Here is a 26,234-nt window from a genome sequence, read left to right as displayed (position 1 = left end):
GTGCTGGATCTACTGTTATTTGTTATTCATATTAATGATTTGGATGAGAATTTAGGAGGCATGGCTAGTAAGTTTTCAGATGATACCACCAAGATTGGTGGCATAGTGGACAGTGAAGAAGGTTATCTAGGATTGGAATGATCAAGTGGGCCGATGAATGGCAGATGGAGTTTAACTTTGGTAGATGTGAAGTGATGATTTTGGGAGATCGTATTGGAGCAGGACATACTCAGTTAATGGTAGGGTGTTGGGGAGAGTTTTAGAACAAAGAGATCTAGGAGTATATGTTCATAGCTCCTTGAAAGTGGAATCACAGGTGGATAGGGTGGTGAAAAAGGCAATCAGCATGTTTGGTTTCATTGGTCAGAACATTGAATACAGGAGTTAGGACATCTTGTTAAAGTTGTACAAGACATTAGTAAGGCCACACTGGAATACTGTGTACAGTTCTGGCCACCCTATTATAGATAGGATATTATTAAACCAGAAAGAGTGCAGAAAATATTTACTAGGATGCTACCGGAACTTGATGGTTTGAGTTATAAGAAGAGGCTGGATAGACTGGGACTTTTTTCCCTAGAGCGTCGGGAGGCTTAGGGGTGAACTGAGGTCTATAAAATGGTGAGGGGCATAGATAAGGTAGATAGTCAACATCTTTTCTCGAGTCTAAAACTAGAAGGCATAGGTTTAAGGTGAGAGCAAAAAAACATGTGGCGGCAAATCCCGCTCTATGTTTGGGCTTGACTGGGGAGAAATTCCCCAGGGCCAAAGAAAGTGACTAAGTATGGTTAGATAGTGTTGTGGAACTCACCGATCGAGCTGCAAAACCTGCCACAAATGGCACTTGGAAACCTTTCCAATATTTTGAGCCCCCCCCCCCCCCCCCATTTAAATCACATAATCAAACTAATTGGTGAATATTGCTGTTCCAATTAATCAAATTTTTCTGACATTAAAAGCATTGAACAAAAAATAGAAAACACTTAGCCCAGTCTTAAATGAGCATGTTTTAATGAGCGTATATTTGTCACTTACTTGGTTGGTTTGCAGTTGGCAATCTCAAAACCGCTGGTCTGGGAACAGAAACTGAATGTTAATATGTATTGATTTTCTGTTAATTGGAGTCTAATAAAGATGATTTTTTTTTTGCCTTAATTTTTAAAAAGACCTAAAATGTAATAATGAATCATTTAAGAATAATACTTGAGGCCGAGGCGCGGTGCTGGCAGAACTGGAGCTTCAGCTGCAGTGTTTGAGAGTCGTGGTCTGTTAGGAATTTTGGGCTTCTCACCTGAAGAAAACATTTGGAAATGTCACTGCAATTTGAATATTGGTGAAATAGCCTGGTTAAGAATGTAACAATATCAATTTTATAAAGGTAGAGGGCAAATATTTCATTATTTCAATGCAAACAAATTGGGTATTAGTCATTAACTGTAATAACCCCCATGAGGACGGACGGGGGGGGGGGGGGGGGGGGGGGGGGAGAATCGCTGATTGATCTCCCTGTGGACGTTTGTAGAAACGAGTTCCCAAGGTGATCAGGAGGAGGCCTGCCCAGCTGGGGCTCATTAGCGGGACCTTTAATTGTGGCTCCCAGTGGAGGACCGGGAGTTCCTGACACTCCTGGGCTGGGACATTTGTTTTGAGTGCCGTGCTAGCAGCTTTATTTTCAGTTTAAAATAAACCAGTTTGGCCTTTCACTCTGCACCTCCTGGAATCATTACATTAGCATTAATCCAAATGGGGGAAAAAAGCATAAGGAAAGACACTAACTATATACCTTGTCCAAAACCTTATTAATACTGAATTAGCCAATTACAATTCAGCTTGAACAGTATCTTCAGATAAAGCATTAGCCTAAAAATTACTGAAGAGTAATTAAATTGTATGAATGCTTTTTTGTTGATATTTTAAGGGGGGTATTAAACTGTTCATATTGCAGACCTACCAAAATAAACAGCAGTTTAAATGGCCCACCGCAACTGCCGGGGTGGGATGCAGAGGGGAGGGCACACACCATGGTGGGGAAGTAAAATCCCAGCCATAGAAAACTATTAAAAGAGTCAGTGGAGGTTTTTCAAATTATGGAGGCAATAATAAGGTGGTGAGGTACTACATTTGGGGAAAAAGGGAGGAGAGGCTTAAGAGGGCACAATGCATAGACAATGAAGGGTGTGGTCAAACAGATTACGTGGAAATTGCACTTAACATCAGTGAAGCCATTGAGAAAGTCAGTAACATACAATTATATGGTGAGATGAAGTATGGTGGAAGTAGGCTTATGGATCATAATCAGAATAGATGTTGAGATCAGGTCAGGAGAGCGTGGATGTTTTTCCTCTTTTCCCACTCCATGTTTGACCACAATAGATTTTTAAAATAAAGGATAACTGGTTATGCACTGTGATAATAAAAGACACAATCACAGGTTTTCCTGACTTTTAACAAGGAAGATTGCTTTTGATGTATTTCAGTAATACAATAAAATACACTTCAACTTACACATGTGCGCACACACACACACACACACACACACACATACATACATACATACTCATACATACAAATAGAGTGGGAAGGATAGATTTAGCAAAGTAGTTTGGTAAAAAAACTAAAGGGGTACACAGGTTATGGACATTGGTGAGTTAGCTGGCTTCAGGCTGACTTTGCTAGTCGGGGGCTGGTTTAGCACAATGGGCTAAACAGCTGGCTTGTAATGCAGAACAAGGCCAGCAGCGGGGGTTCAAATCCCATAGCGGCCTCCTCGAACAAGCGCCGGGATGTGGCGATGAGGGTTTTTCACAGTAACTTCATTGAAGCCTACTTGTGACAAAAAGTGATTATTATTATTATTAGTCCTGTTACTTTCCTTGGTCGAGGTGAACAATGTAGTTCTGGAGACTGTAGTGCGGTCTTGAGTTCCTTTTATGAAGTCTCTCTCTGTGACACCGGGGTAGTTACAATCAGCAGGCAGGTTTTGAAAGCTTCCAAGCTCGGTGGGAGAGGAAGAGAGGATGGAGACACTTCACAGTCAGATTATCATTACCCAGTAATTCAAACATGATCGTGGCTAATGTATTCCAGTGTAGCTTGATGTCAGGGGTCTCAGTCTCAAAGGTTGAAATGTAGAAGATACAGTGATGTCAATTGTATAGCCATTTTTGCCTGCGAGCTGAACTTCTGCTTTAGTGTCTTTTAAAAGGTTCAATTTGTGTTTCCAGCCAATGATTTCAAAATCATTAATTGATGTAAAGCATGTTTTTGTGACGTCTCCACACCACGCAGAATGAATAGCAACAATGGAAGCATTTCATTTTAAGATTTATAAAAAATAAACACACCATTGCCGATGGTGAAATTTAAATTCAAGAAAAATCAGGAATTAAAAGTCTAATGGTGACCATGAAAAAGGTTGTAAAACCCCATCTGGTTCATTAATGCCCTTTAGGGAAGGACATCTGTTGTCCTTACTTGGTCTGGCCAACATGTGACTCCAGATCTACAGCAATGTGGTTGACTCTTAAATGCCCTCTGAAACAACATATAGCAAGCCACTCAGTTCAAGGGTGGATGGGCATTAAATGCTGGCTTTGCGAGTGATACCCACTTCCCATGGAAGAATAAAAGCCATTATAATTAAATATCCTTTGGTATCCAGCTGAATGTATGATTTCAGAAACCGGAGCCTTTTGTCTTTTTTTCCTCTCCAGATCCTTGATAGTTGTGGAGCTGGATGCTCCGCACCCAGATGGTGAAATTGCGTTCGGTAAGAATCCAGTTTCCCGCATGAAATCGGGATCAGAGTCGGTTCAGCGATTCTCTGCCCCCCCCCCCTCCCCCCCTCCCCCGCCCTGATAACCGGCGTACTTGGCCGATTTATCCGCCACCTGAGACCATTGCCTGGGGCCCACCCTACTATTCTCTGCCTTCCACCGGCCAATTTCCCGACGGCATGGACCACTCGTGGGAATACTCACGAGTCCACAGCCGTCACAGTTGGGGGCAGGCCGATCTGAGGGCAGGGGTCATCATTCGGGACTGGGGTATTTTTGAGCGGGCAGTCCAAGTCAGGCACTATTACCTCGGTCTGAGTCCGCCATGAAGCACGCGCAGCCGCTGGGGGCTGCCGCCGTGCACATGTGTGGCCTCTGACCCGGAAGTGCGGGGGGCCGTATCAGCTGCTGGAGCTAGAGCTCCACGACTGCTGCCTGCTAGCCCCCTGCAAGGCTGTGAATCTGTGGCCTTTTGACGCCAGCTTTTCTGGTGTAAAAGACCAGTTTTTGCGACTGCTTGGGTGCATAATCTCTGAAATGGAGAATCCAGCCCATTATCTTGGGTGTCTCTGAGAGGGCTTTGCATTTAGAGGAAGGTCAAGTTTAACTCTTGGGTCCTAGAAAGGATCACATTTCACAGGTTGTTGAGATTGAAGGAATGTACTATATAAACCTCTGTTACTGCATTGTTGCACTGCTTGCAGTCTTTTACACTGCAACTGCAATGAAAGTTGGACTTGACCATTTGCTTTTCCAGTGAGTAATTCCACACTGATTTCCCTTATATCCCCTGTGGTTTCCACAAGTGGTAATTGTTTTACGGTGCGTTACCTTTCCTTTCTATTTTGCCTTGGAAACGGGTTTTCTCCAAATCTGTCCTATGTCCTCTGGATCGTGGTGCTGTCAGGGGCAACTTCTGCCCGACTCCCCTGTGATACTTTGAATATGTGAGGAATCTTTTTTTTTTGTTTGTTTGTCTGTTTGGTAACTTCCTTGGTCCCTATTTAAATAATCGAAGAAGATTTTTGCTAACTATACTTCTGCATTCCCTTCAACCTCTGTTCCAATACTTTGGCTTTTATTTGCTCCATTTTGGCATTTAAAATCCTACAGGCTCTAAACCAGTGTTTGTAAATCCTGATGGCCCTTTGGTCATCCTGAACCCTTCATTCAGCAAACTTTAACCTGGCCCCTTTCAACTCCATTGGTTTTCCTTTAGTCTCTATGATCCTCACTAACTCTATCACTCTCTGTGAGACCTTTGAAACTTCCTCAGCCCTCTGAATCTGTTCAGAATGTGGCTTGTTCTCCTCACTCTTCCCAGTCTCCATGGAATGCCTTGGACTCTGGGGATAATAGCTTACAGCCAGCTAAGTCATTCCCTAATAAAACGCCCACCCCTGCATGACAAGTTAGAGATCACCGCTACCATTACTAGCCTTGTAACAAACTCACTTTGCAGGTATATCTTTATCAAAGGAACTCTTATAAATCCTCCAGTGAGTCACTTGACTAACACACTGATATTGACTCTGCTTGTGGATGGGAAATTTCCATCTCCTACCAGGAATAAAGTTTGCAAACACCCAGTGTCTCTGAGAATGCTAACCTCCTTTTCTGGGTTATTAGAAAACCTAGGTGTCCCGTTATCTTTACACAGAAAATCCTACTAGTTATTATGGCCCTTGGCCATGTTGGAACATAGGTTTATGAACATATGTCGCAGTTGTTTTTGGTGATGCACTATCAATTACGCAAAGAGAGTAGGTTGTAATCGAGGCTTTATTACACTGAGATGTGTGGCCTCCTGCAGCAGCGGACGAAATGGCTGCTGTATGGGGAGCACACATATTTATACTCCGCCTACTGGGTGGAGCCAGCAGGCAGGGATCTACCCCTGTACCTGTAGTACAGGGGCCATACCGTAAAGCACCTATAACAACATCCTCTATATACAATATGCACATCAGTGGTGACTACCACATTCAAGCCCTGTTAAATATGAGTCCGGCGGGGGTGTTGGAGAACTATATGCAGGAAATTGTATTTTAAAAGTACAGTTAAAATTATAAATCAGGTGGTCCAGTGCCTTAATCTGTTGTAAAGAGTGCCATAGTGCTGGTGGCGACTCCGGCGGCGGCTTGGTCTTCGGAGACTCCGGGAGTGTGTCGAAATCCTCTTCATCCCCGGGTGTGGGCAAGGGGAGGGCGGGGGTGGGTGTGGGGTGTGTGTGTGTGTGTGTGTGTGTGTGTGTGGAACCAGCTGGTGCCAGGTCCCTGAGGGAGACTGTGTCTTGGCGGTCGTCGGGGTAGGCTACGTAAGCGTCCTGCGGGTTGGCGTGAAGTAGTTGTACCCTCTCAACCAACAGGTCCACCTTGTGGAGTTGAACGTGTCTACGGAGGAGAACGGGTCCTGGAGCTGCCAGCCACTTTGGGAGCGACACCCTGGAGGTGGACTTCCTGGGGAAGGCAAAGAGACGTTCGTGGGGGGTTTCATTAGTCGCGGTGCACAGGAGCGACCAAATGGAGTGGAGTGCATCGGGTAGGACCTCCTGCCAGCTGGAGGCCAGGAGATTTCTGGACCATAAGTCCAGTTGGATGGCCCTCCAGACCGACCTGTTCTCCCTCTCTATCTGCCCGTTTCCCCAGGGGTTGTAGCTGGTCGTCCTGCTTGATGCAATGCCCCTGTTGAGCAGGAACTGGCGCAGCTCATTGTTCATGAATGAGGATCCCCAATCACTGTGGAGGTAGGCAGGGAAACCAAACAGAGCGAAGATGGTGTTGAGGGCTTTGATGACGGTGGCAGACGTCATGTCGGGGCATGGGACGGCAAAGGAGAATCTGGAGTATTCATCGACCACACTGAGAAATTACGTGTTTCAGTCGGTGGAGGGGAGCGGCCCTTTGAAGTCCACGCTGAGGCGTTCAAAGGGGCGGGAGGCCTTCACCAGGCGCGCACGGTCTGGCCGGTAGAAGTGAGGTTTACACTCAGCGCAGACCTGGCAGTCTCTGGTGATCGTCCTGACTTCCTCTATGGAGTAGGGCAGGTTGCGGGCCTTGATGAAATGGTAAAAACGGGTGACTCCTGGTTGACGGAGGTTGTCGTGCAGGGTGCGAAGTCGGTCCACTTGTGCGCTGGCACATGTACCTTGGAATAGGGCATCGAGGGGCTCATTGAGCTTACCGGGGCGATACAAAATCTCGTAGTTGTAGGTGGAGAGCTCGATCCTCCACCTCAAGATTTTATTGTTTTTGATCTTGCCCCGCTGTGTGTTATTAAACATGAAGGCAACCGACCGTTGGTCAGTGAGGAGAGTGAATCTCCTGCCGGCCAGATAATGCCTCCAATGCCGCACAGCTTCAACGATGGCTTGGGCCTCCTTTTCGACAGAGGAGTGTCGAATTTCAGAGGCATGGAGTGTGTGGGAAAAGAATGCCACGGGCCAGCCTGCCTGGTTGAGGGTGGCGGCCAGAGCGACGTCTGATGCATCGCTCTCCACTTGGAATGGTAACGTCTTGTTGACCGTGTGCATTGCGGCCTTGGCAATGTCGGCCTTGATATGGTTGAAGGCCTGGTGAGCCTCGGCCGTTAGTGAGAAAACGGAGGATTGGATGAGTGGGCGGGCCTTGTCCGCATAGTTTGGGACCCACTGGGCATATTATGAAAAGAACCCCAGGCACCGTTTGAGGGCCTTGGGGCAGTGGGGGAGGGGGAGTTCCATGAGGAGGCGCATGCGATCAGGGTTGGGCCCCAGAACTCCGTTCTGGACACATAGCCGAGGATGGCTAAGTGGTTCGTGCTGAACACACACTTCTCCTTGTTATACATGAGGTTGAGGAGAGTGGCGGTGTGGAGAAATTTGGCAAGGTTGGTGCCATGGTCCTGCTGATCGTGGCCGCAGATGGTGACATTGTCCAGGTATGGAAAGGTGGCCCGCACCCAGTACTGGTCTACCATTCGGTCTATCTCCCATTGGAAGACAGAGATCCCTTGGTGACGCCTAAGGGGACCCTAGGAAAGTGGTAAAGGTGGCCATCTGCTTCGAACGCAGTGTATGGGCGGTCTGCCTTACGGATGGGGAGCTGGTGGCAGGCAGATTTCAGGTCCACTGTCGAGAAGACCCGGTACTGTGCAATCTGATTGACCATATCAGATATGCGTGGGAGAGGGTACGCGTCGAGCTGCGTGTACCGATTGATGGTCTGACTGTAGTCAACGACCATCCTATTTCCTCCCCAGTTTTGGCTACTGCCACTTGGGCTCTCCAGGGGCTGTTGCTGGCTTCGATGATGCCTTCCCAAAGCAGCCACTGGACTTCAGACCTGATGAACGTCCTGTCCTGGGTGTTGTATCGTCTGTTCCTGGTAGCGACGGGTTTGCAATCCGGGGTTAGGTTTGCAAAAAGGGAAGGTGGGTCGACCTTGGGTACCACCAGTAAGGGGTGGTAGGGGCCCACCGAATTTCAGGGTTAGTCTCTGGAGGTTGCACTGGAAGTCCAGGCCGAGTAGCAAGGCAGTGCAGAGGTTGGGGAGGATGTAGAGGCAGAAGCCGCTGAACTCCACGCCCTGGACAGTGAGAGTGGCGATGCAGTACCCCTGGATCACCACGGAGTGGGATCTGGAGGCCAGGGAGATTCTCTGATTGGCAGGGTGTACGGCGAGGGAGCAGCGCCTTACCGTATCTGGGTGAATGAAGCTTTCAGTGCTCCCGGAGTTCAGCAGGCAGGAGATCTCCTGTCCATTGACCTTCACTTTAGTTAAAGCAGTCGCGAGGTTCTGTGGTCGAGACTGGTCAATCGTGACCAAGGCGAGACGTGGCTGGTCGTAGGTGGTTGCAGGTGATGAGTGGCCTGATGAGGTGCCCGACGGGCAGGGGTCCCAAGTCGGGCAAGATGGCGGCGCCCACGAGCCGCAAGTGTTGTGGGGCAGGCAAGATGGCGGCGCCCGGTGGTCTTGGAAGGAACAAGATGGCGGTGTCCACAGGCTGCACGTGTTGCGAGTCGAGCAAGATGGCGGCGTCCACTGGCTGCACGTGTTGAGAGTCGAGCAAGATGGCGGCGTCCACTGGCTGCACGTGGTCCGAGGAGGGGAAGATGGCGGCGCCCACTGGCCGCACATGGCGGGGGGGGGGGTGCCGGGACAATAGCGGTGATTGAGCTGGCCTGGCACACTGCAGCGAAATGTCCCTTCTTGCCACAGGCCTTGCAGAGAGCGCTCCGCGCCGGGCTGCGCAGTCGGGGCTGTTTTGACTGCCCACAGAAGTAGAATTTGGGACCCCCGGGATTGGTTGACTGCCGTGCGGCACAGGCGTGGGGCTGGCTGAGGGCGGTCGCTGATGAGTCCACGATGGGGCGGCCGTCTGCGGAGTCCACGATGCACAGGAGGGGTGGGCCGCGCGGTCGGGGGCATAGACCTGAATATTGCGTGATGCGACCATAGGTGAGAGCGCTAGCTTTTTGGTCACTGCAAGGTCGAGCGTGGCCCCTTCTAGGAGGCGCTGGTGGATGTAGTCAGACCCTATGCCCGTAACAAATGCTACCTGCGGAGCCTGCAGGTAGGGATCTACCCCCGTACCTGTAGTACAGGGGCCTTACCGTAAAGCACCTATAACAACATCCTCTATATACAATATGTACATCAGTGGTGACTACCACATTTGGGAATGGTAACAGTTCTCACTCAGACAGTCAGGATTTTCATGCTTAACACAGGTGGGGCATGTTACTACTGCTTTACCATCTTGGTTCCTTCTTTTAAAAATTGGGGATTGATCTGATTTTCTTCACTAACCCCCTTTTCTCTTGAGCGTATTTTAGTTTCATCTCCCTCCCTCCAATCTCTTTTTAGTCTAAGGATGACCAGATCCCAGCTTAATCTGAGTTAGGGTCTGTGTGTTAAATCATTGTTGTCTGCCATGATGGCTGCCGGAGTGTAGTAAAAAAGGCGATGTGGTCAATCGGAGTTCTCTTGGAGTTGCATCGCCCTGTGACCTTCATGGACACTTTCACTGCAGACCCCAAGCAGCTCCAGCCAGCGGAGGTTTCAACAATGTTTTCCAGAGTGAGTGCGTTTTACACTGTTCCAGCAGACCTGAGCTTTACGCTGCTACGTGGAAGTTATGACCCTATACAATATTGGGTTTTATAAATAGAAGCACAGAGAATACAAGAGTAAAGGGAATGCTGGAGCCACGTCTAGAGAACTGTGAGCAGTTTTTATTCCCCATCATTGAAAGCACATTAATAGCTTGATCAGGTGATGGAAGGATGATAAATCATTGTTATGAGAAGAGACTTGAGTTAATGGGATTGCTTCCACTGAAATAGAGAAAGAGGAAAGGTAATGGAGATTTGAATATTATGAAGGGTGGGGAGTTAGTGATAAGTGGAGTAAGAAACTGAGGTGATATATATTTACTCGGTTATGTTAACTCAATGAGTAACTGCTACAGAGAACACAAGGTAATGGGGAAAGAGTTAAGAGTTGGGATTAGTTGATTGCCCAAGTAATAGCTGGCACAATGGTTTCTTTGCAGACCAGCAGCACGGTTCGATTCCCGTACCAGCCTCCCCGGACAGGCGCCGGAACGTGGCGACTAGGGGCTTTTCACAGTAACTTCATTGAAGCCTACTCGTGACAATAAGCGATTTTCATTTTCATAATGTCTGGAATACTGCCTTCTAGAATAACTTGAATCTGTCTCTGTTTTGCAAGAAAGCCTATTGACAAAGTAGATTGCATAATTAATAAGGAATAATTCCTGAAAACGGATACAGTAGAAGCCAGAAAGAAGTCTTAGATCTACCATATACAACATTAGCTCAATTTTATTATCTATTTAAAATGGTCCTACCTTCAGTAAGTGACTGTTCCCTCGGAGGCTCAACCATTCTCTACATTAAGAAATTGAATGTAAAATCAGAAACGTATGGAAGACAAAAATAGTGAAATGGTGAGCTGTATTAAAATAACAGGTCAGTGAAATGGAGTTAAACTCAATGAAATGAAGAGTTTCATAGTTAGCACTGCTTATTCAAGAGGGCTGTGCACTCGACTAATGTGCTATTGAAATAGAATGTTAAACTCTTAACAAAAGTGTGATTTGAATCTCATGATCCCGAAGGTTAAATGTGAAATAAATGAACATGGGTTCTACCCCGTTAAGCAACTGATTGGTTCAAAATCTGATTAGGTGCAGAATGAGCATTTGTCGGATGCAACACCGAATGGTTACTATACATTCCGAATACTATGCACACTACCTCGAAACAGAACCACTTTGAACTGAGAAATTTCCATTTTGTTACATTGAGTAAATGAGAAATTAGGTTTGGGTAGTAGTGAACCTAATACTCCTAAATGGTACCCATAAGGAGCACGAGGTGCATCATGCTGGATCCCAAATTGCGATTGGCATTAAGGTGCACCCAATGAATATCCAGATTAGAGAGCAATTCACCAAACTGAGCCTCAGTGTGAAACAGTGCACGAGGTGGTGGCATTTCCGTAAGGGCACATTCACCAAAATTCGGCAGCCACAACTACAACCTCAGAGCAGGGCAAGGGCCACACTGTCCATGGCTGTGAAGGTGACTGTTGTGTTGAACTTTACGTCTGACTTTTCCAGGTTGTAGTTGGAGTCATTTGCAACATCTCGCAGTTTGCATCCATTGTTGCATGAGCAAAGTCACTGAGGTTCTCGAGAGAACTACCTCCATTTCATTCCCTCTGGGAGAGGAACAGGTGAATTGAGTATCAAGCATTACTGTGATTGCAGATGTCTCCTTGGTGCAGGGTGCCATTGACTACGCACACATTGCTTTGAAAGGCACTGCATGTCACCTACAACCTATACCAGAAATGAAGGGGTTTGGTTATACCCTCAGCATCTAGCTGGGGTGTAACCATAGGGAGCAAATCATATAGATTAATACCTGGTTTCCTGGTAGCAATCATGAAGTTTTCATTCTGTGGGAATTCACTCTGCCAGGTGCATTCGAGCCACCAAGGTAATCCAAATGGTGGCGATTGGATGAAGGGGCTATCCACGAACAAAGTGGTCAATGACTTTGGTGCACAATTTGTGCAAACGCTCAAACCTTGCAAACAAAATGAAAGCCATACTGCCTCTTTGAATGTGACCTAGCAGACCAATGGCATGCTGAAACAACACTTCCACTGGCCAGACTGCCCTGGAGGAGCCTTGCAGCATTCGGCAGTTTCAGCATCAAGGTCTGCGATGATTTGCTGACTGCTGCACAGCCTCAGTAGCCTGGTGAGACAGCCTCATTGCCGAGGAGCAGGAACATGAAGAAGAGCTGGAAATCTAGGCAGCCCCTTTCTGCCTTGGCTGCACCTGAAGAACAAATCTGATAATGTTTCCAATACTGAAACCCCATTCCTCAGTCCCACAGCGTGTCTTGCCTCTGTTCTTAGCCATTACAACATCCACTTTTCCAAAATGCAAAAATAAGTCACCACAAAGGAAGCATTCCAAAACAAAACTAAAATTAAATATGGTTCGCAAAAGTCAACAAAATACTCCCTTGTGCATTCTCCATAAAGTTTGTCGGCGTTCTTCTGGGGTGGGCACAGTAAGAGGTCTTACAACACCGGGTTAAAGTCCAACAGATTTGTTTCGAATCACTAGCTTTCCGAGCGCAGCTCCTTCATCAGCTCCTTTCATTCAGTGGAGGAGACTGTAGGTGCTCTTGGAGGATGACCTTGACCATGTCTGCACCGAGCTCATCTGTAGCTACACCATTTCAGCAAAGGTATCAGCAGCCTGGCTGGCTGCGAGGCAATTGCAAGGGCACTGGTGGAATGCTATGGTAGGAAAAACAAATGCTGCCTCTATGGAGCAGCTGAAATTCTGCTGGGTGGTGCCTCAGCAATCATAGCATTCTGGAGGACAGATTGAATGGAAAAAGAAAACCTAGGCTGTGCCAGAATATGTCCACATTTACTGTCCATCCTAACTGCCCTCGAGAAGGTGATGGTGAGCTGCTTTTAGATTTAGAACAGTACAGCACAGAACAGGCCCTTCGGCCCTCGATGTTGTGCCGAGCAATGATCACCCTACTCAAACTCACATATCCACCCTATACCCGTAACCCAACAACTTCCCCCTTAACCTTACTTTTTAGGACACTACGGGCAATTTAGCATGGCCAATCCACCTAACCCGCACATCTTTGGACTGTGGGAGGAAACCGGAGCACCCGGAGGAAACCCACGCACACACGGGGAGGACGTGCAGACTCCGCACAGACAGTGACCCAGCCGGGAACCGAACCTGGGACCCTGGAGCTGTGAAGCATTGATGCTAACCATTATGTTACCGTGCTGCCCCCTTGAACAGTTGCAGTCCTGGTGGTATAGGCCCTTCCAACACTGCTGTAAGGATGGAAATTACAAGATTTTGAACCAGTGATGCTGAAGGAACAGCAATATATTGCCAAGTCGGGATGGACTTGAGCAGTACTTGTGGCTGTATTCTCATACATTTGCTTCTATTGTGCTTGTATGCAGTAGTTGGCGCAAGTTTAGGAGGTTCTATTGAAGTTGGTACACACTGTAGCCACAATGCAATGGTGGTGGAGGAGGTGCCAATCAAGTGGACTGCTTTTGTCCTGAATGATGTTGAGCTTTTTGAGCCTTACTGGAGAACCCCAGTCTCGGGCGATCTTGTGGTTTAATAGGTCATGTTCTCGACTCAGAACCAGAGCTCTAGGTTTAAGGCCCAAACCAGGAATAGTTGACCATGGCAGGAATCTTCAAGCCACAGCCCAACAGGTTGATAATCTACCTGCTAATCTTTCCAACACCACCTCACTATTGACTAAAGGGAAAAAGTGTATGTGTGGGAATTAATAAATGCACTACTCTTCTAACCACGGTATTTATTTAGCTGGCCCAGTTAAGTTTTTAGTGAATGGTGACCCCCCCCCCCAGGATGTTGATGGTCAGGTATTCAGTGATGGCTGTGCCATTAAATGTCAAAGGGAGACAGCCATATTCTATCTTGCTGGAGATGGTCATTACCTGGACTTGTGTAGCACAAATGTTACTTGTGTGGCACAAGTGTTACTTGCCACTTATCAGCCCAAGCTGGGTGTTTTCCAGGACTTACTGCATACTGGCATGGACTGCTTCAATACCACTGTTCAATGATTGTATCAGTGCAGGATTGCTGAGATATCCTGGAAGCCTCCTTGAGCACTGTGACCCCCACCATCATGGCAGTATGCTGAGCTTGCATGACGACAGCCTGAATTTCTATTCCTGCACTCTGATGTTGGATGGCTACTGTTGGTGCAATGGAAACTGCAACATCAGCCAACAGATAGTGGTTAGATTGACAAGTCTGTGAACTACGTTGGGCACCATTTCCATGCTGAAAATGTTTGTGTAAAAACTGTGTCATGTTGGGTACTGGATTCTTCCAAGCTTCTGAACACTGTCTGTGGGTTTTCTAGGAGGCCTATTGCATCAAGTAGTTCTTTGTGTTTTCTGTAGGCTGCCCGATCTGAGTCCTCCTCCCAGGCAAGCTGGCACCTGCTCGATCCTTGGTCACTGACCTGGTTGTAATTCACTTGTGCCCTGTGTCTCACCACATGCACACTGCATCTCTGTCCATATCACTTGAGGACAGAATGTCAGTAACTGAGTTTGGTGGTTGTGTGTGCGAAATCAAATGACAGTACTGTGTTTTAAACATTTCTCTGTTCTTGGTGTTCCTCCATTGCCGGGCCATGTTGCACTTCCATGGTATCTGAAAGGAAGAAAGGCATAAGTTTGTGGTGTGAGAAAAAAGATTGGTCGGTAAGTGAGAGGTTGAGGCCACTCATGAAGTTGGTATGATATAACATTTGAAGATACATTCACTCACCTTGACCAATCACGTGAAGTCATTGAACCGGCAGCACTGCATCCAAGTCCCCAGGGCCTGACTACTGGCATTGACCACTCTTGCTTCCACCTCCTTGTATCTGGAGCATCCTGCTACTCTGTGAATACAGGAGTTCTCTTCCTTTCCACCGTCTCTGACAAGACCTACAATGCAGCATCTGAAAAACTTGGAGCAGAGTCTATTTCCTGCTGTGCCATTCCTCATTTATTTCTAGGTCCAAAATGTCATCGTATCTGGCTGCATTACAGCTTGGTACGGCAACTGATTGGCCCAAGATCGCAAGAAACTGCAAAGTGTGGTGAACTCGGGCCAACGCATCACACAAGCTTGCCATCCTCCCATTGATTCTGTATACACCTCCCACTGTCTCAGCAAGGCAGAGAGCATTGTCAGAAACCCCTCACACCCAGGCTTTTCCCTCTTCCAGACACTTCCATCAGGCAGAAGATACAGAAGTCTGAAGACCCGCATATCCAGACATGGGAACAACTTCTTCCCCACAGCTGCCAGACTCCTCAACGACTCTCCGTTGGACTGATCTGTTCCTTGTAAGACAACGATTCACGACGCCCTATGCTGCTCTTTGGCCCTTGTTTCGCACTGTAACCAATCACTATTTGTTGATGTACCATTGCCAATGTACTCTGTTGTTTATTCTTTTGTCTACTATGTACGTACTGTGTACATTCCTTTGGCCGCAGAAAAATACTTTTCACTGTACTTCGGTACATGTGACAATAACAATCAATCAATCATCAATGCCCCCCAGCTCTGCTCCAACCCCAATCCCCCTCCCCTTTAATAGCTGGCGTACTTAATTGTTGTGATCACAGGTCACGTCATGATTCCGGTGCCCATTTTCAGGGACCTTCTTCTTGCAAGGAAATATAATTCTAATTCCAATTAAGCTCAGCACGGCTCTTCCATTGCAAGCATGTCACAGATTGCTTTGCAATGCTAATGTAATATTTTTAGCCATCTAAGGTATCACTTAAAATTAGCAGATATACAGGGGTGCAGCAAAATTGAAAGCAACATTTGTATTGCATTAAATGTTAGCTCAGTGACCGATGCTGATGGCTGTTACAGTTTAAAAGGTAGTGTTGTCATCCTTGGTATCGACATAGGAACAGAATGAACAATTTGACTAAAAGCTAACGTCTACTTTCAAAAACTCCTCCATACAGAGACTGTCTGGTACCTACTGCTCGCTTTATAAAACGAGTGAAAAGCCAGATGATACAACTTGATGTGAAATGTCAGTGAAATGTGTGCTTAGATTTGTGAGTGACTAGTCCATAACAAGCTGTGAAAATCTGACTTCTTTCCAATTAAAATAGGGCTCGATGTCTATTTTTTTGGCCACCAAAAATCAAAACTAACCCTGTTGTGCACGACTTCACTGCTGGCAGTGCAAAAATTCTACTTGCTGTTAAATCCCATCTCTTATCAGCAATGAGTGCTTCCTTTCATAGAACATAGAACATAGAACATTACAGCGCAGTACTGGCCCTTCGGCCCTCGATGTTGCGCCGACCTGTGAAACCCATCTAAAGCCCATCTACACTATTCCCTTGTCGTCCATATGCCTATCCAACGACCATTTGAATGCGTTTAGTGTTGGCGAGTCCACTACTGTTGCAGGCAGGGCATTCCACGCCCTTACTACTCTCTGAGTAAAGAATCTACCTCTGACATCTGTCCTATATCTATCTCCCCTCAATTTAAAGCTATGTCCCCTCGTGTTGGACATCACCATCCGAGGAAAAAGGCTCTGAATGTCCACCCTATCTAACCCTCTGATCATCCTGTATGCCTCAATTAAGTCAACTCTTAACCTTCTTCTCTCTAACGAAAACAGCCTCAAGTCCTTCAGCCTTTCCTCGTAAGACCTTCCCTCCATACCAGGCAACATCCTTGTAAATCTCCTCTGTACCCTTTCCAATGCTTCCACATCCTTCCTATAATGCGGTGACCAGAACTGCACGCAATACTCCCAAATGCGGTCGCACCAGAGTTTTGTACAACTGCAACATGACCTCATGGCTCCGAAACTCAATTCCTCTACCAATAAAAGCTAACACACCGTATGCCTTCTTAACAACCATATCAACCTGGGTGGCAACTTTCAGGGATTTATGGACATGGACACCAAGATCTCTCTGCTCGTCCACACTACCAAGAATCGTACCATGATCTCTCTGCTCATCTGCACTACCAAGAATCTTACCATTAGCCCAGTACTCTGTATTCCTGTTATTCCTTCCAAAATGAATCACCTCACACTTTTCTGCATTAAACTCCATTTGCCACCTCTCAGCCCAGCTCTGCAACTTATCTATGTCCCTCTGTAACTTGTAACATCCTTCTGCACTGTCCACAACTCCATTGACTTTAGTGTCATCTGCAAATTTACTCACCCATCCTTCTACACCCTCCTCCAGGTCATTTATAAAAATGACAAACAGCAGCGGCCCCAAAACAGATCCTTGTGGTACACCACTAGTAACTGGACACCAGTCTGAACATTTCCCATCAACCACCACACTTTGTCTTCTATCAGCTAGCCAATTTTTGATCCAAACTGCTAAATCACTCTGAATCCCATGCCTCTGTATTTTCTGCAATAGCCTACAGTGGGGAACCTTATCAAACGCTTTACTGAAATCCATGTACACCACATCAACTGCTTTACCCTCATCCACCTGTTTGCTCACCTTCTCGAAGAACTCAATAAGGTTTGTGAGGCACAACCTACCCTTCACAAAACCATGTTGACTATCTCTAATCAAATTATTCCTTTCCAGATGATTATACATCCTATCTCTTATAAACCTTTCCAAGACTTTTCCCACAACAGAAGTAAGGCTCACTGGTCTATAGTTACCGGGGGTTATCTCTACTCCCTTTCTTGAACAAGGGGACAACATTTGCTATCCTCCAGTCTTCTGGCACTATTCCTGTCGACAAAGATGACTTAAAGATCAAAGCCAAAGGCTCAGCAATCTCCTCCCTAGCTTCCCAGAGAATCCTAGGATAAATCCCATCCGGCCCAGGGGACTTATCTATTTTCACACTTTCCAGAATCACTAACACATCCTCCTTATGAACCTCAAGCCCTTCTAGTCTAGTAGCCTGTATCTCAGTATTGTCTTTGACAACATTGTCTTTTTCCTGTGTGAATACAGATGAAAAATACTCATTTAGCACCTCCTATCTCCTCTGACTCCATGCACAACTTCCCACTACTGTCCTTGACTGGCCCTACTCTTACCCTAGCCATTCTTTTATTCCTGACATATCTATAGAAAGCTTTAGGGTTATCCTTGATCCTACCTGCCAAAGATTTCTCATGTCCTCTCCTGGCTCTTCTTAGCTCTCTCTTTAGAGCCTTCCTAGCTAACTTGTAACTCTCAAGTGCCCTAACTTAACCATCACATCTCATCTTCCTCAATCTTGGCTAACACTGCCTTATCTCGATCATTGCTATTGAATCCCTTGCCCAGACTCATTTTTCAATGCTCTCCTTGACAGATTCCTGGGTTTGTCAATGTGCAAACTGTAGCTCACCCAAAACTCAGCACCCTGCCCCATATTACATCCTACGAGCTTGTCACTCCCATCTTTACCAATCTACATTTTCTCCCAATTCAGCAAATTCGCTCTACTTCTTCAACCTTTTGCATTCCACCTGGACCCATTTTCCTTGGTGTTTTGACTCTGGCTCCTTGTGTCTCTGCACCTTCCTCCACTGCAGTTGGCAGAGCTTTTGGCTCCCTTAGCCCTTTTATTCTTTTGACCTCTCTCTCCCTTAAACCTTTCCACTTGCATTTCCTCTCCTTAAAATGTATCTCTTCCACTATTCTTTTGGGTATCGCTTCCACCACTACTCAATTAAATAGGATAACAGGACACACAGAACATAAGCTGGCCATTGAATCTATCCAAACCTGCACTTGAGGCTCCTCCCACCTTTCCTCATCTAAGTCTATCATGGAGACCCTCTGTTCCCTTCTCATTCATACAGTTGTCTAGTTTACCCGTAAATGGATCTGTACTACTCAGTTCAAGCACTCCCCAGAGTAGCAAGTCCCACATTCTCACCATTCGTGAGGTAAGGAAGTTTCTTCTGAATTCCCGATTGGATTTTGGTAATTGTCTTCTACTGATGGTCTCTAGTTACGCTGTTCCCCATGGGAGGAAATCTCTCTGTTTCACTCTATCAAAACTTTTCATAATTTCAAACCTCTGTGAGGTCACCCTAAAAGGAAAATACTTTTCACTGTACTTTGGTCCATGTGACAATAAATAAATGCCAATCAAACATTTTTGGTAGCATCTTCTGCACCCTCTTCAGTGTCTCTGTCTTTTTTTTTACAATATGGGTGCATGCAGCATCTAATTGTAATCTAACCAAGCTCAATACAAGTTTGGTATAACTTTCCAACTTTTCAATTCTATCCCTCTAGAAATAAAGTCAAGTGCTTGTTTTGCTTTTTTTATGATCTTGCTAAACCTGTGGTGCAATTTTTACTGATTGATATATTTGTACTCCAAGATCCCTTCGCTCCTCTACCACACCTTCCAAATTATGTAGCCTCCCTACTCTCTCCACCAAAATGAACTACCTCCCATTTATGTGTGTTAATCTTCTTTTGCCACTTGTTTGCCAATTCTGCAAGTTTATTAATGCTCTCCTGTAATTTGTTGCGGTCCCGCTCAGTATTGACTAGCCCCCCACAAGTTCAGTGTAAGTTTTAAATTAAAAAATTGTGTTTTTGATTTCAGAATCCAGATTGTTGAGCTAAATTGTGAAGAGCAGTGGTCCCACGTTGATCCTTGTAGAACACAATTTTACACATTCTGTCACCCTGAACAGCTATTCTTTATTCCCCGCTTTCGGTCTTGAAGCCAGCTGGCAATCCATTTCCCCACTTGTCCCACTGACTCCACATTCTCTGATGGCATTCATTAGTCTATTATGAGGCACTTTACTGAAGGCCAAATTACATCTGCTGCATTACCATTCTCAAAAAAAATCGATACGTTTGGTCAAACAAAAGTTGACTCTTTGAAATCGGTGCTATTTTTAGACATATTTCTTATAGATATTCTCTCTATTAGGGATTCCATTATTTTTCCTCCCACTGATATTCAGTTAACTGGTCTGTAATTCCGTACATGTTCTGTCTTCCTTCTTAATAGGAATTATATTAGCTATTTACCAGTTCTCATCTTTTTTTAACAAATTATCGAATACCTACAATAATATATCTGCTATCTCTTCCCTAGATTAAAGGGCAGCACGGTGGCCTAGTGGTTAGCACAACCGCCTCACGGCGCCGAGGTCCCAGGTTCGATCCCGGCTCTGGGTCACTGTCCGTGTGGAGTTTGCACGTTCTCCCCGTGTCTGCGTGGGTTTCGCCCCCACAACCCAAAAATGTTCAGAGTAGGTGGATTGGACACGCTAAATTGCCCCTTAATTGGAAAAAATAATTGGGTAATCTTCTCTAGATTATTTTAAAATGTGTGGTGCAATCCACCTGGATCTGAGGTTTTATTCTCTTTGAGCTTGTTTAGTATTATCACAGACCCTTATTTTTATTTTAAATGCTGTTATCTCGTTGCTCACCTCATCATCCAATGTCACTTCTACCTGTTCTATCTTCCTGGTAAACACTGAAGTGAGATAATCATTTAATCCTTCAGCAATCTCTCTATTGTTACCTATGGTGTTATCTTGCTTGTCCCTTAATGGTTCTGCTCCCATCACAGCCTTGTTTTTTACTGATGTGCCTGTAAAGTGTTTTACTTTTTGTTTTATGTTATTGGGTAATTGAAGTTCATAGTTCCTCTTTGCCTCCCTAATTGTTTTTTTAAAATAAATTTAGAGTACCCATTTCTTTCTTTTCCAATTAAGGGGCAAATTAGCGTGGCCAAACCACCTACCCTGCATATCTTTTTGGGTTGTGATGGTGAGACCCACGCAGACACGGGTATATAATGTGCAAACTCCACACAGACAGTGACCCGGGGCAAGGATAGAACCCGTGTCCTCGATGCTATGAAGTAGCAGTGCTAACCACTGAGCCACCGTGAGGCCCCAAAATTGATTTTTTTTAACCTCTATCCTAATCTTCTCCTTCTCTTGTTGTGCACTTTTCTGTTATCTATGTACTTAATCCATACCTCTTTCCTGATTCACAATTGTTCCCTAATGTTTTAGTTCATCCATGGAATCTCACTAGTTTGTTCTTTCCTTTCAGTAGAGTATATTTCTCCTGCACTTTGCTGAACACTGTATTAAATGTTCCCCATTTTTGTTCCACATTGTTGTTTACCAATATTGTTGCCCAGTTTATTTTCCTAAGTTCTATTCTTAGCCCCTCAAAATCAACTTTTCTCCAACCTATTGACTTGGTTTTTGTGAAAGTCTATTTTGCCTCTGGGAGGATTTTGAAACATTTGTGTTATTTTGCTTCCAATTATAAATAGTTCCAGTTGTTATGAAGTGTTGTCACTAATTCATATTGATGGATAATAGTGAAAGAATTATCATGGCACTGAAGTTGATTCTGAAACCAAAATGGGAAGTTCGTTCGTAACTGCAGCCAGCAATTATTTTTCTTACCGGTTTTGGGAGTGGCCTGATGGTTGGTTTCCTGAAAAATACAAGGAAACAAAATTTCAAACCAGTTCTCTCGGACTGCGTTGAACCTTTTTCCTTGGTGTACGTGAATTTTTGTTCCCAAAAGTAATATGCCTATACAACAGCGACCTGTTACCGCGCTTCCAGCAGAGTGGCACTCTTGAGAATTCCATCAGGGGAAATTGCAGATAAACAATCTGTGAATGTCCATCCATTAAAATGGCAGAACAGAACATCACAAGCTTCGTGCCTGTAATGTGCCATAGGGATGCCACCATGCTGGGACCACACTATCCGAATTTCGGATTGTATTTCAAAAGGAGTTCACTCATTCATTAAGTATTTTGGGATGCCCTGACAATGCAGCAAGGCACTATGGGTGTGCAACTCTACTCCCGGCAAGTATGTCTCCAAGCACAATTTATATTTTAAGCAGGCAGAATTTTTGGATTTCTGTGATCATATTGTGAGAGAACCTGGGGACTGCTCCAAATTGTACTTGTAGGATATCTCAATGAAAGAGGACCTGCTGGGTGGTCTGCCTTAGTGGAGCTATGTAGGTGCTGGCAGAATAGGATAGTCTAATCAGTGATTCTCTCATTCAGGACGTTGCACGCTATGAATGATTGCACTATGATAAATATCTCCGTAAAACTCAGGGCCGGATATGGCGATGGGAGATCGGAAAGAAAGTAAAGCCGACAAATAGAAACATAGAAAATAGAAGCAGGAGGCCATTCGGCCCTTCGAGACTGCTCCGCTATTCATTATGGTCATGGCTGATCATCAAGTTCAATACCCTGGACCCGCCTTCCTCCTCTTTCCCCCCCCCCCCCCCCCCCCCCCCATATTCCTTGATTCCCATAGCCCTAATAAGTGACCAAGGACCATTTTGTTTTTGCAACTTTTCCTAATAATCTTGTGACATTTATCTTTCTACTCTTTTTGCCCTTTCATTCATTATACCAGGGATCAAACCTCTTTTAGTAAGTACAAGGATACAAACATAATACAAACTTACAAATGTACTAACATGTGCAACGTTATTATGTAGATATGGAAGTAATTTGGAGTAATGCTGGTTCGTAATGTTACCTATCTTAAACATTTTGACTAAGGAATAATTTGCAGTTATAACAGTTTGCAAAAACAAAGGTAGAAAGTTAACAGACCATTCCTGTTTATCACAGTTCCGATGACTGAATTATTCCATTCACAAACATCCTACTTTTTATATCAGTACATTACCACTTGCAGTAATCAGAATATTTATCACGGCTTGATTGTCCATGTAAGGACCCTTCGTGTTGATTCCCTTATTTCCCATTTCTTTTACTTTGTTCTTATAATTTTTGATTCATGGATATTTAATGGACATATTCCTTTAAGTGGAGCAGAGCAAGTGAGGAACTCAAAAGTTTCAAAATAGTATACTGTACTATGAAGATTTAGGTTTCAAAAGTAGAACTCAGACTTTCCGGTAGCTGAGAGGTCTGAGGGATTTGGTTTGTTTGGTTGGCTGGTAGCTAATGTATTGCCGAAGGATTGTATCTTGCCCGGCGACAGACAGTGATTTGGTTCAGCCAGGTGGGGGTTTTCAGGAACCCAGGAGAAGATTCTGAACACTAAGAGAATAAGCTGAGAGTTGCTCACTCTCTCTCCCAAAAAAGGTTCCTGCCTGTTGTTCCTGAGACTGCAGAGAAGTTTTGAGATCCTGATGAATCTACTGTGAAAACCATTACAGACTGAAAACAAGAGCACCCAACTGAAGGCCCAGACTGGATAGGAATCTAACTGGAAGATGTCCATCTGAAACAGAAACTTCTATCCTTTACTTTTCGTATTATTCTTTTTTACACCCCTCTTTCCCCTTGATGTGTGTCTGTCTTGTGCGGGTGTGTAGAGGGTGGGGGGTGTTAAAGAAGGTGGGGTAAGAATTAGTTGTATTTTATGCCTATTTAATTATACTTATTGTTATTAATAAAAAAATTGTGTTTTGTCATAACCCCCGCAAGGACCATTATTGATCACACTGTGGGACCCGTGGAGTATGAACTTCCCAGGTAGGGGGTGGGGGCCAACCACCTGGGGCTCATTATGAGCAAACATAAAAGCCGGCCCAAAACATGCCTGGTGCGATTAATCCTCCCAGCTAGAATTGTACTGGGAGCGATATGCTGTGTGATGCATACCTGTGTAAATAAATCTATATTCTTATACTGCCAGCCTCCTCTGAGCCATTAAATGTTTAAATTTACAAACCTGGCGACTATAGATATTGGGCAGCCAAAGATTTTGAGTATTTTCTAAAAATTAATAATTAATTTCAATTGTGTTGCGAATCCAGGTCAAGTGGGGCTGGAATTGACCGCGCACTAGCCCGGGTTTCATAACATTAATCAAGCTATAATGTTTATCCGATGCCATTTATTAGAAAAAAATTACTGAGCGCTATGGTAGATAACATTATGTGAGTCATTTCACCCATGTCTTTGTCAGCTCTTTGCTAGAACACATCTAAATAATCCAGCTGCTTTCCACTCAGCAACTGAAGCAGATGAAGATGATATAGCACGTTTCCTTTTAATAGTTGAATGGTCTACATTGTGCATTACACAACTACATTCTGTAATGTTACAATGGCCCTCTGTTTAAACAAATTACTCCTAATTTCTCATCATTTAGCTGACAAAGTTGATAACAGTTTGACACTGATTCAAATGGAAACCATCCTTCCTATGCACCTATCAAAGCCCTCCACAATATTAAACTCTCAACCTCTTTCTGTTTCAGTGAAAGTAATCCTAAATTATTGCAAGTTTCTCCTTTTAACCATCGTCCCCAATCCCTTGCATCATTCCGATGACTCTCTGCTGCACTGCTCAATGGCTTTAGTGGCCTTTCTAAAATTGCTTCTTTACTTGTACATTCTTCCAATGAAGAGGATGTTATGGGTATCTGATTGTCAGCTGGTTAGATCACATGCTAACATTGTTCTGGTGGATGCAGATGCAGATATTGAGGGTCCAGGTTACTGAAGCAGGCCAATGGACATTCAGGCAATTCCACTGCATTGGTCACCATGCCAGCAAACTCTGAGCATGGAGGAGTTAGCTCCAAATTGTCAGGGTTTTATGGAGAGAATAGAGGCCATTCTGTCCAACATGCAGAAAATCATTGACTCCATGGATGCCACACATGTTATCTGTTATATTTCTTTGTTGCCGCAAAGTGATAAGGTATGGAGGTGCCCACATTCTTGATTCTTGTAAAACAATATTGAGAGATTTATTAAGAGATGTTGTTCATCCAATCAAACATGGTGATCTGCTCAAAGCCCACACAAACACTTTGCTCATCTCACTACACATCGCGTGATGCAGAACCAGCAAGAATATATTCCTAGATATATAGGCCGGGATTCTCCCTTCCGGGGACTAAGTCCCCATGCCGGCAGGAAAACCGGCATCAACAGGCCCTCAAGGTGAGGAATTCTCACCTGTCTCGGGGGCTAGGTGGATGCCGGAGGGATTGGCGCCGCTCCCAGCACCGAAGGGACGGTGCATGTTCGCGCATGCGCAGAACCGCCCGCATGGCCACACGCATGCGCAGACCGGCCGCCGAATTTTGGCGCATGTGTGGGGGGTTCTCTTCTCTGTGCTGGCTATGGCAGAGTCCTACAGGGGCCGGCGCGGAAGGAAGACGTGCCCCCATGGAACAGGCCCGCCCGCAGATCGGTGGGCCCCGATCGCGGGCCAGGCCACTGTGGTGAGCCCCCCCCCCCGGCCTCGGATCCCCCCCCTCCCCGAGGACCGCCCCCACCGATGTACCTGCCAGGTCCCGCCATGTGGGACCATATGTAACCCATGCCGGCAGGACTGGCCAAAAAGGGAATGCTGCTTGGCCCATCGGGGCCCGGAGAATTGCCGGGGGGGTCGCTGCCAATGGCCCCCGACTGGCGTGGCGTGAATCCTGCCCCACCCGAAAAATGGCGCCGGAGAATACGGCAGCTGGCTGCGGGGCGGGATTCGCGCCGCCCCCCCCCCCGGGGATTTGCCAACCCGGCGGGGGCGTCGGAGAAATCCGCCCATAATATCCCTCTCCCTTTACTTCATTAGTGCCACGACAACAATTAACATTTGTACAACAGATCTCCTGATCTGTCATATCTGTACATATCTACAATTCAATAAGACAGACTCTGATGGATTCCTATTCCTTTTTGGTAGAGTTCAATGTTCTTGAACATGGCTATTTGTGACCTCAGAAGTGTCCTCATTCCTTTCTGAAGATGGTACTCCTTGAGTAGTTATCTCAATATCTGTCACAATAGGCATTGAAAAGGCCACACAAACAAAATCTGAACTTGTCACTGTTTCTGGTCTCTGTTCCGAAGTAGAGTTCTCCAGATCTTCTAAAGGTAGAACCTCCGGAGAAGTTTCTGAAAACTCACTGCATGCAGCAAGTAACTGATCAGCATGCTGTTGCCAAACGCTTTCATCATCCGAATGTACAATATATATTTGGACCTGTCTTCACTAGGAATCATAGCTGGTACACATTTCCTGTTGGCGGTGTAATTCCTAGCTAACACTCTCTCTTTCTCTCTCTCTCTCTCTCTCTCCTTGGTTGAATACTCATCTTTTAGAGATTTTCTCCATCATAGCAATTTGTGCTTGTTGTTGTCATTTGACAATCTCTGAAGCATCAGGTGGAGTTAACAAATCAAACTGTGCTCATTGTTTCCTCTTGAACAACAGCATTGTCGGTGAACTTTGTGTGATGGCAGTGTTTTGGTAAGATACTGGAAATTTGTTTATTCTTCTTGATAAGGTTCCCTGGTTCTTTGATGCTTTGATTGAATGCCTTAATGATGGCACAAAATGTTTGGCTAATCT

General features: G+C 45.4%; 1 protein-coding gene across 9 annotated transcripts in view; it reads right to left on the bottom strand.

The window, feature by feature from the left end:
• blnk (B cell linker) overlaps nt 1-26,234 on the bottom strand; it is a 297,279-nt gene that overhangs the window by 18,158 nt on the left and 252,887 nt on the right. For 8 of the 9 annotated variants that reach the window (XM_038821614.1, XM_038821616.1, XM_038821615.1 and 5 more), the window contains 4 exons: nt 21,319-21,349; nt 10,629-10,668; nt 1,204-1,291; nt 1,036-1,073 (listed from right to left, as the gene is read on the bottom strand). In XM_038821614.1, the coding sequence (XP_038677542.1) occupies nt 1,036-1,073; nt 1,204-1,291; nt 10,629-10,668; nt 21,319-21,349 (197 nt within the window). The remainder of the gene's footprint in view (nt 1-1,035; nt 1,074-1,203; nt 1,292-10,628; nt 10,669-21,318; nt 21,350-26,234) is intronic. The other variant, XM_038821617.1, reaches the window with a different exon arrangement.

The sequence above is a fragment of the Scyliorhinus canicula genome, chromosome 16, assembly GCF_902713615.1.
Source record: "Scyliorhinus canicula chromosome 16, sScyCan1.1, whole genome shotgun sequence".
Taxonomy (NCBI): domain Eukaryota; kingdom Metazoa; phylum Chordata; class Chondrichthyes; order Carcharhiniformes; family Scyliorhinidae; genus Scyliorhinus; species Scyliorhinus canicula.
The sequence above is the reverse complement of the archived record's forward strand: the minus strand, read 5'-3'. Positions and strand labels throughout refer to the sequence as shown.